General features: G+C 42.6%; 1 protein-coding gene across 9 annotated transcripts in view; it reads right to left on the bottom strand.

The window, feature by feature from the left end:
• Window positions 1-5,267, bottom strand: part of ARID1B (AT-rich interaction domain 1B) — a 551,978-nt gene extending 546,711 nt beyond the window's left edge. For 7 of the 9 annotated variants that reach the window (XM_072643767.1, XM_072643772.1, XM_072643771.1 and 4 more), the window contains exons 1-2: window positions 5,015-5,266; window positions 2,661-4,734 (exon numbers count right to left, since the gene is read on the bottom strand). In XM_072643767.1, coding sequence (XP_072499868.1) covers window positions 2,661-4,616 — 1,956 coding nt within the window. In that variant the 5' untranslated portion in view covers window positions 4,617-4,734; window positions 5,015-5,266. Of the gene's footprint in view, window positions 1-2,660; window positions 4,735-5,014 lie in introns of all 9 variants that reach the window. The other 2 variants (XM_072643769.1, XM_072643770.1) reach the window with 1 other exon arrangement.
• Between the last annotated feature and the right edge of the window lie 10,323 nt (window positions 5,268-15,590).

Here is a 15,590-nt window from a genome sequence, read left to right as displayed (position 1 = left end):
CCTGCCAGAGTCCTTAAGATACCCTTAAAAGAAATCTGTAACCAGGAGACAAGTCATAATGCCATAAATATATTTTTGGTGTGAATTAGTGCATAATAAACATATATATATCCACATATAATTTTTAAAGCATTCTCAAGAGACAGGCTAATAATACAATGAATTTATTTTCATTCCAATAAAAATACTTGTAATTTCTTGCCATGAATAGTACTCAGAAGTAACATGTACCCTATATCTGTCTCTATTATAGTACAACTGTTTTTAGCTTCCAAAAGCTGTAAATTTTAAGCTATCTCTTTAAAAACAGATTTGCTTTGTCAGCTTGCTTTTATGAGATTATATCCATGAAACATCCTTACAACCTTTTTATCAGTAAAAATCTCAATGAAAGGGGGTGGGAAAAGTTATTATTCTTGAAATTTCTATTTTCCTATCAAGAATGAAGAATATATATGCTAATAAAGTAAAATCTTCCTGTAAAGATATGTAGGTAGTGATATCAACGTTTAGTGTGTCAAAAGTTCTCACCATTATTTATTAAGATCAGTCTATCACTCACTCGGATGACTATCTTTCTTTAAATATATCCCTTTTTTACTGACCTAAATAGGGTAAAAATTTTAAATGTATGTAATGGTATTTATTTTTATCAGATCCTAATCTAAAAAACAAATAAGATTAAGCTATCCAAAGAAAGAAAAATGAAAGGAAATAACACTATGCAGTGTTGTTTTCCCTAAATTATCCCGTAAGCAATTTTATTTTTTAAAAAGGCTCAAGTTATCTGACAATACCAAAATAATCAGATGAAAACCAACTCTGGGTGCTTTTTTTGCTTTTTTTGGGGGGGGGTATGAGGGGGGTCTTTAAAACAATAGAGAAGATTCACACGAAAAATACTAAATTTTTTTTAAACTCAGTCACATGGCCATTCCTTTCCACTTTTAGTATGTTATTTTTACAAATGGTTTGGTCTTTGTTGTACGTTTACTAGCCAGTCCAAACTTCTGCACAAACACCCCAAATAAATACTCTTCTGTTATTCAATACTGAAGCATCTAAGATCCATATTTGTAAAATAATCAATTCTGAAGCCAACTGAAATTATACCTCCAGTGTTGCTACATCTTCAAGATCAAAACTGATTAAACTAAATGCTCTGATATAAAAATCTTCTGTGATACATCTCAGTTTACTAAGAGTAAAAAGTGTACTGCTTTAACATTAACACATTCTCAAAAAGTATTTCCTTATTAAAATTCTACTTCTCTAAAATTAAAGTTCATGATAACAGCAATGCACAGAACATACAGTCACCAAGGCCGTTTTTTTCCTTAAGGCAAACGGTATGTTATTTCTGTAGATGTTCATTTCATCCTCCCATTTATGAATATTAGTCCTTATCCTTTAAACTTCTAACAGTATTCAACTTTGCATCTGCTAGTAGTACTGCTCAGTTATTATTTGTTGCAAGAATTTTTGTGACTGTACTGCTCAGCACTTCTATTTACATCAGCAGTGCTAAATGCCCAATGGTGAGAGGGGAGCCAATCAGATGGCAGATTAGATGTCAACTCAGAGGCAGCTGTCTGGAGACTATTACAGCCAGTTTACCTCCACAATTCAAATTCCAAACCTTGCAAAGGAGATCAAGTCAGTCTTTAGACTCAGTCTGCTAGCAAGAACAGTAAGTGTGCAGGACGCTCCCTAATCAACCTATGTGATTTGGCTGTTGGGGGAAAAAAAACCACCCTCCCCAAAAGGAAACCCATATAAACAGGCTCCAAAATGATGATCTGATAGCTTATCATTATATTAAGCACATCAAATATCTGTATATTCAATGATCCAAACAAGTACGACTCATGAGAAATTTAGCCCTTTGAGGTCAGCATGTCATTTAAAATGACAGGTTTCAAGAAGCCTATGTAACAAACTGTGGATTTGGCTATTTATGTTATGTAACATAAAATATTTTAATCTATTCCACATCCACCTAGTTGAAATCTGGAATGTGTGTTACCAAACATTCCAACTCAAAATGAAATCAAAAGCAACTCCACGCTAATCATGTAAGGTGTTCGTAACTATAAGAAACGCTTCGATTGTCAAAAAACAAACCTCTTTTTCTCACAATTTCCAACTTTTAGCCTCATGAGCAAACCAAGGCTAATGTGGGCAAACAAGTCAGAAAGAAAGAACTGTTCATGCTTTACCGGATCAAAGCATTTAATAGACCAGCTTAGTCAAGATCCACTTTTAGAATTTACTGGCTTTTAAAAACACTATGGGTTACAAAAGCGCTTCCAGTCGTCCCCACAGCCTTCTGCAGCCTGCTGGTTTCTTGCCATTTTTATAATACGAAGCTAAAGGGGTGAAATAGCGTGTTCATCAATTGTGTAAATAAAATAGCTGTTATTTCCTCAGCGATGCCCCCGAACTAGCCGGAGCCAGACACGGTGTTACCCAACATTTTCTGGTGAGGCAGCTAGGAGTTAAAATGGCTTTGGGAATCTACCCCCGCCTCCCTCCCGGGGGGGAGGGGGGGAAGAGAGAGGGGAAAAAAGTAAATGAGAAAGAAACTAACTAAAGCTCGCCTACGGGTTGAGGGGTGTCTCGAGCCCTAGGAGAAGGCCCTGGTTTTTTCGAGTAGTTACCTGGGATCTGTTCATGGTCTGTCCAGTGTTTCCAGGGCTCATAGCTGGATGATTTCTTTGTTGTGCCGCTGCCCAGCCGGGGTTTGCAGTTCCATACTGGGAGCCCAGATCTTTGCCCATGCCCATGCCCGCCGCTGCCTGCTGGCTTCCTGGAGCTGCCCCCGCCGCTCCCTGCGCCTGGGACTGCTGCTGGCCTGGGGCATTAGGGTTGCCGCTGTAATCGGGGTAGCTGCTGCTGTAGCTCCTCATCATGGGGCTCGGGGAAGTCAGCAGCTGATTGAGGGTCGGCGTGGCCCCCGAAGGGTGCTGGTTCTGCCCGGCGAAGCGCTGAAAGCCTCCCGCGGCAGAACTGGCAGCGGCGGCGGCGGCGGCAGCCTTGCCCAGGCTAGCAGCCCCGCCGCCGCCGCCGCCGCCGCCTCCGCCGCCTCCTCCGCCGCCGCCGCCGCCTCCCGGGCCCATCATCATGCTGCTGCCCTGCTGCCGGGGGGAGCTCAGCACCCCGTAGCCCGAGGACGAGCCCCCATAGCCGCCGCCGCCGCCGCCTCCCGCTGCTGCTGCTGCTGCCGCCGCTGCGGCCGCCGCCGCCACTGCTCCTGCTCCCGCTCCTGCTCCTCCTCCTCCTCCTCCTACTCCACTACCTCCTCCTCCTCCTCCTCCTCCTCCTCCTCCTCCTCCTCCTCCTCCAGCACCGCCGCCGCCGCCGCCGCCACCTCCTCCTCCGCCTCCCGCGCCGGGCCGACCGTAGCCGGGATAATGGTTGTACTGGCTGTTGGGGTAGCCTTCGTGGGAGTTTTGCAAGGGGTCCATGCTGTTGGGGGGCCCGGCGGCGGCGACGGCCGGGTGCATCATCCCCATCCCGGGGCTTTGTTGTCCGCCATGTTGATCAAAGCAAGGCCCGGCTCGGCTGCCTGTGCCGCCGCTCGCAGGGGGAGCGCTGCCATAGTAATTATTAAACTCCGAGACCCCCACCGAGGCGGAGGGGCCGCCGCCGCCGCCGCTGCCGAGGCTACCATTGCCGCCGCCGCCGCCGCCGCTGCCGTTCCCGGTGCTTTGGGGCGGCTGCTGCTGCTGCTGCTGCTGCTGCTGTGGCTGCTGCTGCTGGTGCTGCTGCTGCGACGGCGGCGGCGGCGGCGGCTGCTGCTGCTGCGCGCCCAAAGCTCCCAGGCTGGGGTGCTCGTACCGGCCGCCCATCTGCTCCCCCATTTTGGTCGGGAGCTCTTCCTCCTCTCCCGCCTTGCTCAGCAGCTGCCGCGCTTGGGGCTCGGCCTGATTTCCCAAAACCCCGTCTTTGCCTCCTCCATGTTGCTGGGGCTCCATGTCCGGACTGGGCTGAGCAGCAGCCGCCGCCGCCGCCGCGACAGCAGCAGCAGCAGCAGCAGCGCCGCTGCCCCCCGCTCCGTGGCCGCTGCCCCCCGCTCCGTGGCCGCCGCCGCCGACCGCGACGAGGCTGTGGTTGTTGTTGGAGATGGGCTGCTGCTGCTGCTGCTGCTGCTGGAAGTGACTTAGCTGCTGCTGTAATGCGTGGTGGTGGTGGTGGAGGAGATGGTGAGGATGGTGGTGGTGGTGGTGGTGGTGGGCATGGTGGTGGTGCTGCTGGTGGTGGGGAGGTGCGGCGGGGGCATCGCCGACGTTTTTCAGTTTGTGGTTGGGGAGCAGCCCCGTCTCCATGGCCGGGGCGGACGAAGAGGAGGAGGCACCGGAGGAGGAGGAGGAGGAGGAGGAGAAGACCGCGGCGTTGCCACCTTCCTTGAGGGCCGCCTCGGACGAGCCGCCGCCGCCGCTGCTGCCGCCGCCGCCGCCGCTCTTCGTGTTATTATTACTGGCAGCCGCGGCGGCGGCGGCGGCGGCAGAGCTCGCGTTATTGGCCATGTTCAGTTCATTATGGTGGTGCAGGGGATGGGGAGCTACGTTATTCAAGCCGCCGCCGCCGGGCCCATCGCCGCCGACCCCTAGCATGGATCCCGGTCCCGCCGCTCCGGCTCCCCCCCGCGGGAGATCCTGGGTCAAGTGAGCCGGCCACGGACGCAGAGCGGGGCGCCCCGATCACTGTGCTCCGCACCCGCCGGGGCTGATGCTACTCGCGCGGCCATGATCATTGCAACATCGCGAGTCCAATGTGCCCCCCCGACCCCCCCCCACCCCCCCGAACAAAACAAAAATAAAACAAAAGAAAGGGGAGGGGGAGAGAGAGAGGGGAAGGGAGAAAACAAGGAAGACACTTTTTTAATAAACAGCCGCTCTCGGTCTCCAGTCCACATACCCCCAAAGAAAATAAAAACATCCCCCCTTTACCCTCCCCCTTCCCCCCCGCCCCAAGTCCTGGACCGAGATTAGAAACGATAATAATATCTTACGGTCTATGCCTGTTCTTGCTGTGGGATTTCATGTTGAAAGTTTTTAGCTGAGGTTTAAATGAAACTTTTTTTCTTTTCCTCTCTAACCCGGATATGGGTAAATACACGTCTGACTGAGCCTATCTGGCCCAGCATGGCATGAGAGAGAGCGGAGAGAGCCCGAACAACTATTATCCACTTCTCTCTGATTACCGCCGCGCACTCGCAAAACGCGGACTGGACTTCCCCCTCCCCCTCCGGCACGGTCCCCGGCGCTCCCCGCGGAGCTCCAGCTACCTTCTCCCGTCAGCTCGGGCGGCTCGAGCGGCGGCGCGCGGCGGAGACTCCCGGCGCAGGCACGGACGGGGCAGGCTTTCCGAGCGAGCTCCGCAGCCGCTCCTAACGCCACGGCGCGGGGCCGGAGGGGCCTGCACTCTCCCCTTCTGCATCTGTTTCCCTGCCAACTAGGCATTAATGTGTTTGTTTTCATGTTTAAAAGGAACGATACAAAGGTGGAAAACGGGTCTGACTGGCGGACAAAAGAAGGAGACGGATTGGGGAACAAAGTTGTCTGTCTGGCTCAAAGGTTACACCGCGCTGACTAAAAATAAAAATATTTGGGCAGTCGGGGGGGGGGGGGGAGCGTTAGCTATTTCAGAATTCATTATGTAATTTGCAGGCTGTTAACCCGTTATGCATTGGTCTGAAGTCAGGCAACATGATTGCTACAACTTTACTCAAGCTACGAAATAAGGTGGATTCGTGAATTTTCTGCAGGTTTGCAATGGGGTGCCGTATTTTTATTTTAGAAGAGCGTAGTATATACAGCTCCGTCCAAAACGGATAGTGCTGTGTATGCAGTAAGCGCTCAATAAATGTTTAATTACCAATGTCCACATCTGCCCCAAAGATTTTATTATTAACATAATCTTTGTTTATGGGTCATCTTAGTACATTTGTATGCAAAGCTATCAACAAAAAATAAAAGTTCCTTTCTTGTGCCCATGTGGGGACGTAGGCACACAAATACACGTGTAGGTTTATGTGCATTTCCATTTTACATGCATGTGTTTCCTTGTGTACGCATGTCACATCCGTGTTCCCCATGTGCATACGTATGTATGCATACATGCATGTGTTGTTTTCCGTATACACGGCTGTTTCCCTAGATATATGGGTTGTATGTGCACTCTTGTGTATATACACATGTATACATATATTATTTCCATAATACACATATTGCTGTTCACAAGAACAAACTCCCAAATCTGAAATAGTTTTAGAAAGAAATTTATTAGGTCGTATCTGTATTTCTCCTAGGCACTTTTTATCTCCACTCCTTAAAGGGAAATAATTTTAAAGTTGTGTTGTGTTGTGTGATCCAAACCACTTTTAGAAGAAAGTTTAACTGCCAGTCATAACTGCACCAGCTTGCGCTCATCCTCAATCAGAACACCTCTGTGACACCTTTCATCATGTTTCCAAAGAGAATGTGTAAAATAATCAGCTTTAATATCAATTCCCTGCTCAATGATGTGAAACAAGAGTTATTTTTACAGAGAAGCAAAATCAGACGGCAGTGAGTTTCTATTAAGAAGATCATCTAAACACAGATTAATACAAATGTTTCATACCCTGTTCTCAGGAAAATGACCATAATTGTTTTATAGGATGGGAATAATCTGAATATCGTGACACTGATGTAAGAAACAGCACAACTGTACTAAGGCACTGGTAGGAAGTGTTTAAAACTACAAGTTTCATTAGGTAATATAAAATTATACTACTCTAAAACTAGCAATAAATACCATGTAACCACCATGGAACGTTTCTTTGAATTTCTCTTTCTGCCTTAAAAAATATGAGCGTACTTCACCATTCCGTAGGATTTACCTATCATAAGATCCCTAATTCTTCAACTGTGCATAAAAGTATTCCAGTTTATTTCAACTACACTAGTTATTTTTGTTTGTTTGACCAAGTGTAACTATGTTACATGACTAATAGAAAACGATAGGGTGGAAAAAATTGGTGAGTAATTGTGAGGGAGGGGGGAGTCAGGTGCATACCCAAGGGTCATTATAGACTGTAGAAACAACAAATTGCAATTCTATGCAAACCACTGGAAAGGGGGAGGTATATCATCTTGTAGAAGAGAGAACAGCAGAACTGTAAGGTGAATTCATGCCAAATCATTCTTCAGCTTTTGCCAAGAGAATACTACATCTTTGTTACTGTGCCTTTTTGACATATTTTCCTGGATTTTCTTTTCTATATTCAAGTACATACTAATTATACACATTACACTGTAAGCTGAATTTTTAAGTCTTTCATATGCAAATATAAATATATGTTCTATGTATGTGTTTATATGCATACATATATTCAAAAAATCCATTACATATTTATATTTTTAGACATTTGGGCTCACACCAGAGATATGTACATATAATCATTTTTTATGTTAAAAATATGATAAAATGTATCAAAATAAATCCAAATTATATTACCCATGCTTTGTGGCTTGTTTTCATAACTAACGCTGAGGGAAAATGAGTCACAAAGTTACTATTGACTCTTTTCTGGGAGTGGGGGGAGCATTTATTTCATGTAGACAAATTGTGAAACTGGGGGGGGAAATCAAGAAGTTTGTAGTTTTAAGTTGTTTTAATTCCATTTGCTTCAGCGAGTCAACTAGAAGATTGGAACCAGGAGGCTATAAAATAGAGGCCCTCAGCACAATGAAATCGGTCTGCTATAAAAGGCAACACATGCCAGTTTTTCCTCCCCAATGGCAGATGCCACACCCAAAGCAGACAGAAGGCACTGCAGTCTGTGTAAGTGAAGCCCCACACAAAGCATTGAGGACTCAGTTTTGTCTCAGAACAGGAAGAATTTGCTGATACCTTTTCAGCATCCTTGCTGAAATGAGGAGAAAGTCTATGAACCTGTGGGTTCAGCTTGGGCTTTTCAAATGCACTTTTCCAGGAAAACAAAGTAAAAATCTCTTGTCTTCATTAAGAAATCTAGTATCTTAATAAACAAACTAGGATTACCACCAATCTGTTAGAAAGCAACAAAATCGTATCGTAAAGTCCACCAAGGCACAATCACAACTTGGTTTTGTAATTTATGCCGCCTCTTTTTCCTTAATTTGCTTGCAGTCATGGTATATTCTTCACCCTAGTTTCTTTTCTACAAACTGAAGCAGTGGTAAGCACTGCGTTCATTTTTCTACCAAATCCCTTGCCTATACCACATTCTGCCTAAATTCATGCCCGCAAGAAACACTTTACCAATTCATTGCAAAACAACTAATATGACACCAAAAAATGAAAACAGCACCAAAACCCATTATGCTTCAATTTCGGGTCCTTCAATACGTCCTTCCCAGCTTCAGGTCCCAGCATTTCTCATTTAAGTGAAGGTACTGCCCATTATTTTGTTATTATTTATATTTTATTACAAACTTATTTTTACTTATGATACAGAAAAAACTAATCTTCAAATACTGCTCCTTTGGAATCAGTTTAAGGACATTGCCTAAAGCATTCTTTAATTTGCCTCCATAAAGAACATTTGGGCCAGATGGTAGTTTTAGAATTTCAAAACTATTCTTTTAATGTTGTTAGTACCCCCTTAACTATTCTCGTTGGTTTCTGATTAGTCCCTTTTTGCTATGTTGTTTGGTTTTTCAATGACTCTATATATTCACTACCCCTCGTATTTTTGTACGTAATTGGGAGCTATTTGAAATTATATATAGGAATTATTTTTTTAAAAGAGAAAAAGAAAGCTTTGGAAACTCTCTTTCCTCACAGATTGATGAAAAATTTCAGTGAATGGAGCTTATGGTATTTCCCTACCAATAATAATCAGGAAGGTTTTTGTTTTCTTTTGTTTTTTTAACAATTTTCATGTTTTTAACAATTGCCTTTTTCACTTATAATCAATGAGTACACATGAATACAGGATGTTTCAGCTGTTTTATATCAGCCATGCAACTTAGGAGTGGCCTATAAATTCAGACCTTGAAAAATATCTTGGTAGAGACAAAAAGAAATTTAATAAATAATAACAAATAAATTTAATAAAATCAAGAAACGTGTCACCAATGCCCACTGCTGTGTATCTTCCGAGTACTGCTTTTCTCTTCTGTCACTATTATGGTGCTGATAAGCATGGGTGGGGTTAGAAAAAAGAAAGTGTATGGGCTGGTTAAACCTGAACTTCAGATGTAGGTTGACCTGCTGTACAGGGAAGAGTGCATGCCAGTGTGGCAAGGTCCAAATCTCAGCTCTGGCACACAACTCACATCACAACTCCCACACCTAAATTTCCCAGTCTTAAAGGCCCTCCGTTGAGCCAATATATAATCCTCCATGGTCTGAACCAACAAGGGCTATGAGCAAATGAGTAGGATGCCTTCGTTACCTGAGTCTCTTATTCACAGCCATATCTTGATTCCACCTCAAAACTAACTCTATCTTTGACCCCACTTCTGAACAAGGACATGACCGCTGGACACCTGTGGTATCTGTTGATGATGTGGCCAAACTACATGCTGTTAGTGTATCCAGAATATTAATTAAGTTTTTACACCTAACTGTGCTCTCTGTCTCTTGTTTATTAAACAGAGGATCATCTTTATGAATTCTTTTGAATAAAGTTGTATCTAAAAAAAACTTACTAGAAACAAAATACATCAGTTGAAATACATGTAGAGAATGACATATTCTACTGGTACCCATTCTGCTTTTTCCCTAGCTCTAGTTATGTCCATAATATTCCCTAGAAACTGGATAACTAGCAACTTATCTTTACAATAGCTTAAATTTATATAGTACCTTGTGGTTAGAAAATGTTTTATAGACATAATTGTACCTAATCCTTACAACAGCCTTGTGAAGTAAGTGGTACCTGACTGATGGCCATGGATTTCCCATCCAGATCCACTCTCTGGGTTTCTACATAAGAGGCATCAAACTCAAATAGAACTGGAGCCACTAAATGATAAATAACAAAACAGGAAAATGATAAATATTGAAAATGTGGGAAAATTGAAACATGAATGCATTGTTCATGCAGTTGTGAATTGATCCAACCATTCTGGAGAGAAATGTGGAACTATGTCCAAAGGGCTGTAAAAACTGTGTATACCCTTTGATCCAGCTATACCACTACTAGGTCTAGATCCCAAAGAGATCATAAAAAAGGGGAAAGGACCCACATATACAAAAATACTTACTGCAGCTCTTTTTGTGGTGGCAAAGAATTGGAAATTGAGGAGATGCCCATCAATTGGGGAAAGGCTGTACAAGTTGTTGTATATGAATGTAATGGAAAATTATTATTCCATACGAACTGATGAGCAGGCAGATTTCAGAAAAACCTAGAAACACTTACATGAACTGATGCTGAGTGAGGTGAGCGGAATCAGAACATTGTACACAGTAGCAGCCAGCATGTGATGACCAACTTTGATGGACAGTTCCTCTCAGCAACGCAAGGATCTAAAACAATTCAAAAAACTCATTCTGGAAAACACTGTCCATATCCAGAGAAAGAGCTATGGAGTCTGAATGCAGATTAAAGCAATTCTCTCTCTCTCTCTCTCTCTCTCTCTCTCTCTCTTTCTCTCTCTCTCTCATTTTTTCTTTCTTCTGGTTTTTCCCTTTCTGATTCTTCTTTCACAACATGACTAATGTGGGAAGATTATACATGTATAGCCTTCAAAAATAAAAACTGGAGCCACTAAATGGTACATAAATATCTCTAGGGAGCTGTATATTGACTTAGAAAACCATTTACTAACATTATCTATGTTCTATTATATTTTTAATGTTATTAAACATTTCCCAGTTACGTTTTAATCTGGTTCTGTAGTATTACAGTAATGCAGCCTGCATCCTGCATGTGTTTGATGACTCTGTTCCAAATCATGCCCCAGGAACCTCTTTATCCTACAAAATCACTTCAGCCCTGGAACTCACCACCTTGTCAATATCCTCCGTATCTGAGACCCCTCCATCCCTCCGATTGGGAGGGTGGAGATCTCTCCTCCTAGAATATTCATTTCAGGAGGAAACCCAATGCATTCATCTCTTCATTTGCATTAAATCTATTACTTAGACCTTCTCTGTCATACTCCTGATCAAGTACCTTTGTCCTATTCTCTCCTCTTTTCTGCTTCCTTAGCATGTTGTATTTCCCCATTATATTGTATGCTTCTTAGGGGCAGGGACTGTCTTTCTTTGTATACCCAGTGCTTAGCATAGTGGCTGGCACATAGTGGGTGCTAAATAGATGTCTATTAATTGAATGCCTGGTTTCCTTCATTTTGTTCCCAACTCTGTCCCTGACATTATAAAGAATCATTTCTTGAACATCTACTTTGTGAAATTATCCACTGTTTCCCCTTCTGTGATGTGGAGATATTATATAGGTGATCTGGATCTATCACTTAGCCAATGTGCATAACTCCCTGACTTAGAAACTCCTTCCACCTCCCTCACCTGCAGGGAGATACCCAGGCTGCTAAGACAGTCAAATATTTAGCATGTTTGAGAAGCAGCTCCAAATCCAAGTCTTCTAGACTGGTCCTCTATCCAGTGTGCTATTATTGTCCCTTCCACATCATGACTTTCCCCATAGAGGTTTCAATATATCTCAGGTCAGCATAAGAAATTAAATGGGAATGTTGGAGAGTTTTGCAGAAGCTACAGCCAACACAGAGCCTGTGATCAAATATTTAATCAAAATTAAAATAAGGTACTATAAACACCTCATAAAAGAAAAAAATCGGACTTCTCTGATATGAAGGGAGAGCCAAAAATTGTACAAGGATTTTCCAGATTAGGAGGCACCCCTGTGGGCACCACATTCCCCCTTATCCCAGCAATGTGAAAGGGATAACTGTAGCTACTTCCCTAAATAACCACCCCCACCCCCCCACCCCCACCCCCCGGCCATCTCTTAACTGCCTCCCCAGCAAAATTACCTTGTATTTATTTTGTAGTCATTATATCTGTAAGTATTGCCTCTTCTGCTATGATGTAAAAATTTCTTAAGGGTAGAGACTTGATCTTTGTCTTTGTATGTAGCACAGTGCCTAGCACATAGCAGGCATTGAATAAATGCTTGTTACTTTTCTATTATACCCACACATTTATGCCTTACCAAATGTATGATGATATACTTAATGCTTAGATAAAAGTACTTTGTAGACAATTCTTCTCCAAAATCTGTGAAAACAAACCTTTGCATAAGAAACCCACCTGTGGCAAAAGCGTATGAGCCAGTATGGTAAATGAGATTGCAATGTGGAGGTCAGGATCATCTCATTTGTCTGGAATGATTTCTCTGAGTTCTACCTGAAGGTCAGCCTCCTTCTCTACCTGTGATTCATAATTTTACTGCGTTTTTAATAAGGTTGTACTTAACAACTATAATAATAAGCCAAACAACAATAATCATTTATACACATTAGAGTAATATATTCATGATTTTCACTTCACCCCACTTATGGTCAATTTTTCTGTCCCTAATTTATTGAGATATTCAGTGGCAACCTCTGGGCCCGTTAATGACAGTCATCAGGCTTCTCTGGTAAGAGCCAAGGTACAAAAGGGCTTGACTAGACTCAGTTCTAAACAAAATCACTCATTTTCATTTGGGAACGTATCCATTAATATTGTTTTCCTGTGATTTTCAAGTTCTTGAAGTCCTGTACTTCACAAATTATTTTGGTTTTCTCTCTTTAATTTATAAACCAAGCGTAATGGATTATCCACATTGCAGCATTTTTCTTTAAGACTCAGATCTACTATGAGATATACTTGAATCTGACAAGGTGGATTTTTTTTTCCCATTATGCTATTCATTGGCTAGAAATTCCATGCTACACAAGAGGTATCTTAATAGAGGGGGACCCCCCCTTTGTTCTCCTCTTTATAGCCTACCTGTATAATGAATATAGCACTGACCTTGGATTCAAGAAGAACTGGGTTCAATTCCTACCTTTCAAGCCAGTTGTGTGACGCTGGGCAAGTCCTTTAACTGAACCTCAGTTACCTCATCTGTAAAATGAAGAAGACAAAGTTACCTCCCTCATAGGGCTATCTCAGAGAGAAATGGAATGATGTAAAGTAACATAAATAGTATAATTTTATATGAAGTGCTATGAAAATGTGATCTACTAAAAGCTACATATTAAAAAAACAAAACAAAACCAACCAACTATTCACTTCCAAAAGATGAGCCTAGTCAGAAATTGTCCTATGCCCTTAGCAAGGGCTCCAGGTCTTCTCCTTCCTTATTCCCCCCTAGATAGGTTCCTTTTCTCTAATCAACACTGCTGATGTCCCTAACTTACTGTACCCACTAGTCTGGATGCTGTGAACTCTAGCTTCTGACCCACCCTCGACTGTATTTTGTCCACTTTTTTTTTTGTCCTCCCTCTCAAGTGATCTCAAATGTGATAATATATTTCAGGCACACAGTCAAATGCTTAGCACATGGTTGGTTAGTTGGTTATTGTCCTTTGTTCTTGAAGAGGATTAAGGTACAGTGTGTCCAACTGTGGCTGATCAGACCACTCTGAGCCCATAAGGCTCTATCGCAGGTTGGGCACAAAGAATCCATATGGCACACAGTAGGCATTTAATAAATGCTTGTTTCCTTCCCCCTACCTCTTTCTCCCTTCCATTCTCTTCATTTCAATCTCTGATCCTTAAACCAACTCGATTTAACAGGAAAAGAAGTTAGGGGATACTCACTCTAACTACATTGCATACAGTTCTCCATTGAAGGGTTTCCCTCTCAGTTAAATTAAATTCAACAGATATTTGCTGAATGGTTACCGTTCACCAACTGAGTAATCAGCAAGCATTTGCTAAAGTAGAGAACTTGCTATGAGTTAGGAACTATGCTGAAAGATACATTACAGAGAAATTGCCAACGTGGTACCTGCCTTCAAAGATGGTGGTAGACAGCTAGGTCAAGGAGTGAATAGAGTGTTGGGTCTGGAGTCAGGAAGACCTGAGTTCAAATCCAACCTCAGACACTTACTAGTTGAGTGACCCTGGGCAAGCCACTTCAGCTGCCATTTGCTTCAGTTTGCTCATGTGTAACATGAGGGTGATAATAGTAGCCTCTTCCTCCCAGGGGTGTCATGAGGATCCAGTGAGATAATAACTGTAAAGGCTTAGCACAGTACCTGATATAGAGTAAGCATTATATAAATGTTAGGTATTATCATTGTTATTATTTTTATTGAAGTACTTACAGTCTTCCAGGAGAGATCAAGATGGTGGTGGTAGAGGTGATGGCAAAGACGGTCATGTCAGTGTGGTGTGATCGTTCACGTTTATATAGCACTTTAAGGTTCACAAAGCACTTTGCATGCATTATTACATTTGATTTTCATAGCCCTGTGAGGTTGGGGGCCGTTGGGATCAATTCCCATTTTACAGATGATGAAACTGAGGTTCAGAGAGGCTTTATGACTTTCCCAGAGTCCCAATCTTGCCTCCTCTATAACATTTGGTGCTCTATACACAATAGGCACTTAATAATTACTTTTTGACCCTGGAGTATTTGATGCTCAGACACAAGTGCTCAATTAAAGTCATTATTTAGATTTTCTAAACAAATATTATTTTCAGGTTTAGAGAATTAATGTACCTTTAAGTGACATCACATATTCATGGGCTTGCTGCTTTAAAATGGGGAAACATTTCCTATCTTCAGATCAGTGGTATCTTTTCTTAAATAACTCAGAAAACACTTGTTATGACAACCTAAGTATTGAATGGCATTTAGAGTGCTGCTGAAGGCAGCTAAAAATTCCTCAAGGCAGATTTCCATCCCACTTCTATAGACAGGATTCCCTTGCTAATGAAAAGGAGTTTCACATACCAAAAAAAAAAAAAAAAGAGCACATAATGGTAGGAGGAAAGAAGACTGCCTTTTTACATTGTTTCATCCTTTACCCATAATAATAAACACACGACCTTGCCCATACTAGCCCACTTATTGTAAATAGATGGTGGAGGTTGGTTTGCCACTGACCTCATTATAACAATGCAGAAAATCCACCCTTATACAAAAGCACAGCAAAACTGTTGTGATTTTGAAGCCAAACTAGGGATTCATGTGGAGGCCCTTGGATTATTTAAAGTGAAAGGTTTTTTTAAGTCTCATTTACTTTTCACCATATGCTGTTTATTTTTTGCATTCTGTATTGCCTGGAAAATGAAAATAGACTAGACTACTGTGTTCACTTTGGGGCACATCATTACCAAAGAGCTTTACACATACTGGAGGGAGTTCAGAGAGGAGCGACAACAGTGAGAGAGAGAAAAGATTTTAAGAGACTTGTGTATAGCTCAACTAAGCAAAAATGAAAACAGCAAAACTATTTTCAGCTACTTGAAGGTAGCTCAACAAAGTGGCCATGTTCATAAGATGAACAGGACTAAATGGCATGATTTTAGGACTTCTAGGAAATCCAGGTACCTCTATGCCCCCTCCCAGAAAACCCTACTATGTGACAGTCTGAATATTTACCATTATAGCTTCATTCCTTTAGCTTAAG

This window comes from Notamacropus eugenii, chromosome 2, assembly GCF_028372415.1.
Source record: "Notamacropus eugenii isolate mMacEug1 chromosome 2, mMacEug1.pri_v2, whole genome shotgun sequence".
NCBI lineage: Eukaryota > Metazoa > Chordata > Mammalia > Diprotodontia > Macropodidae > Notamacropus > Notamacropus eugenii.
Note: the sequence above shows the minus strand (reverse complement) of the source record. Positions and strands in the feature narration are given on the sequence as shown.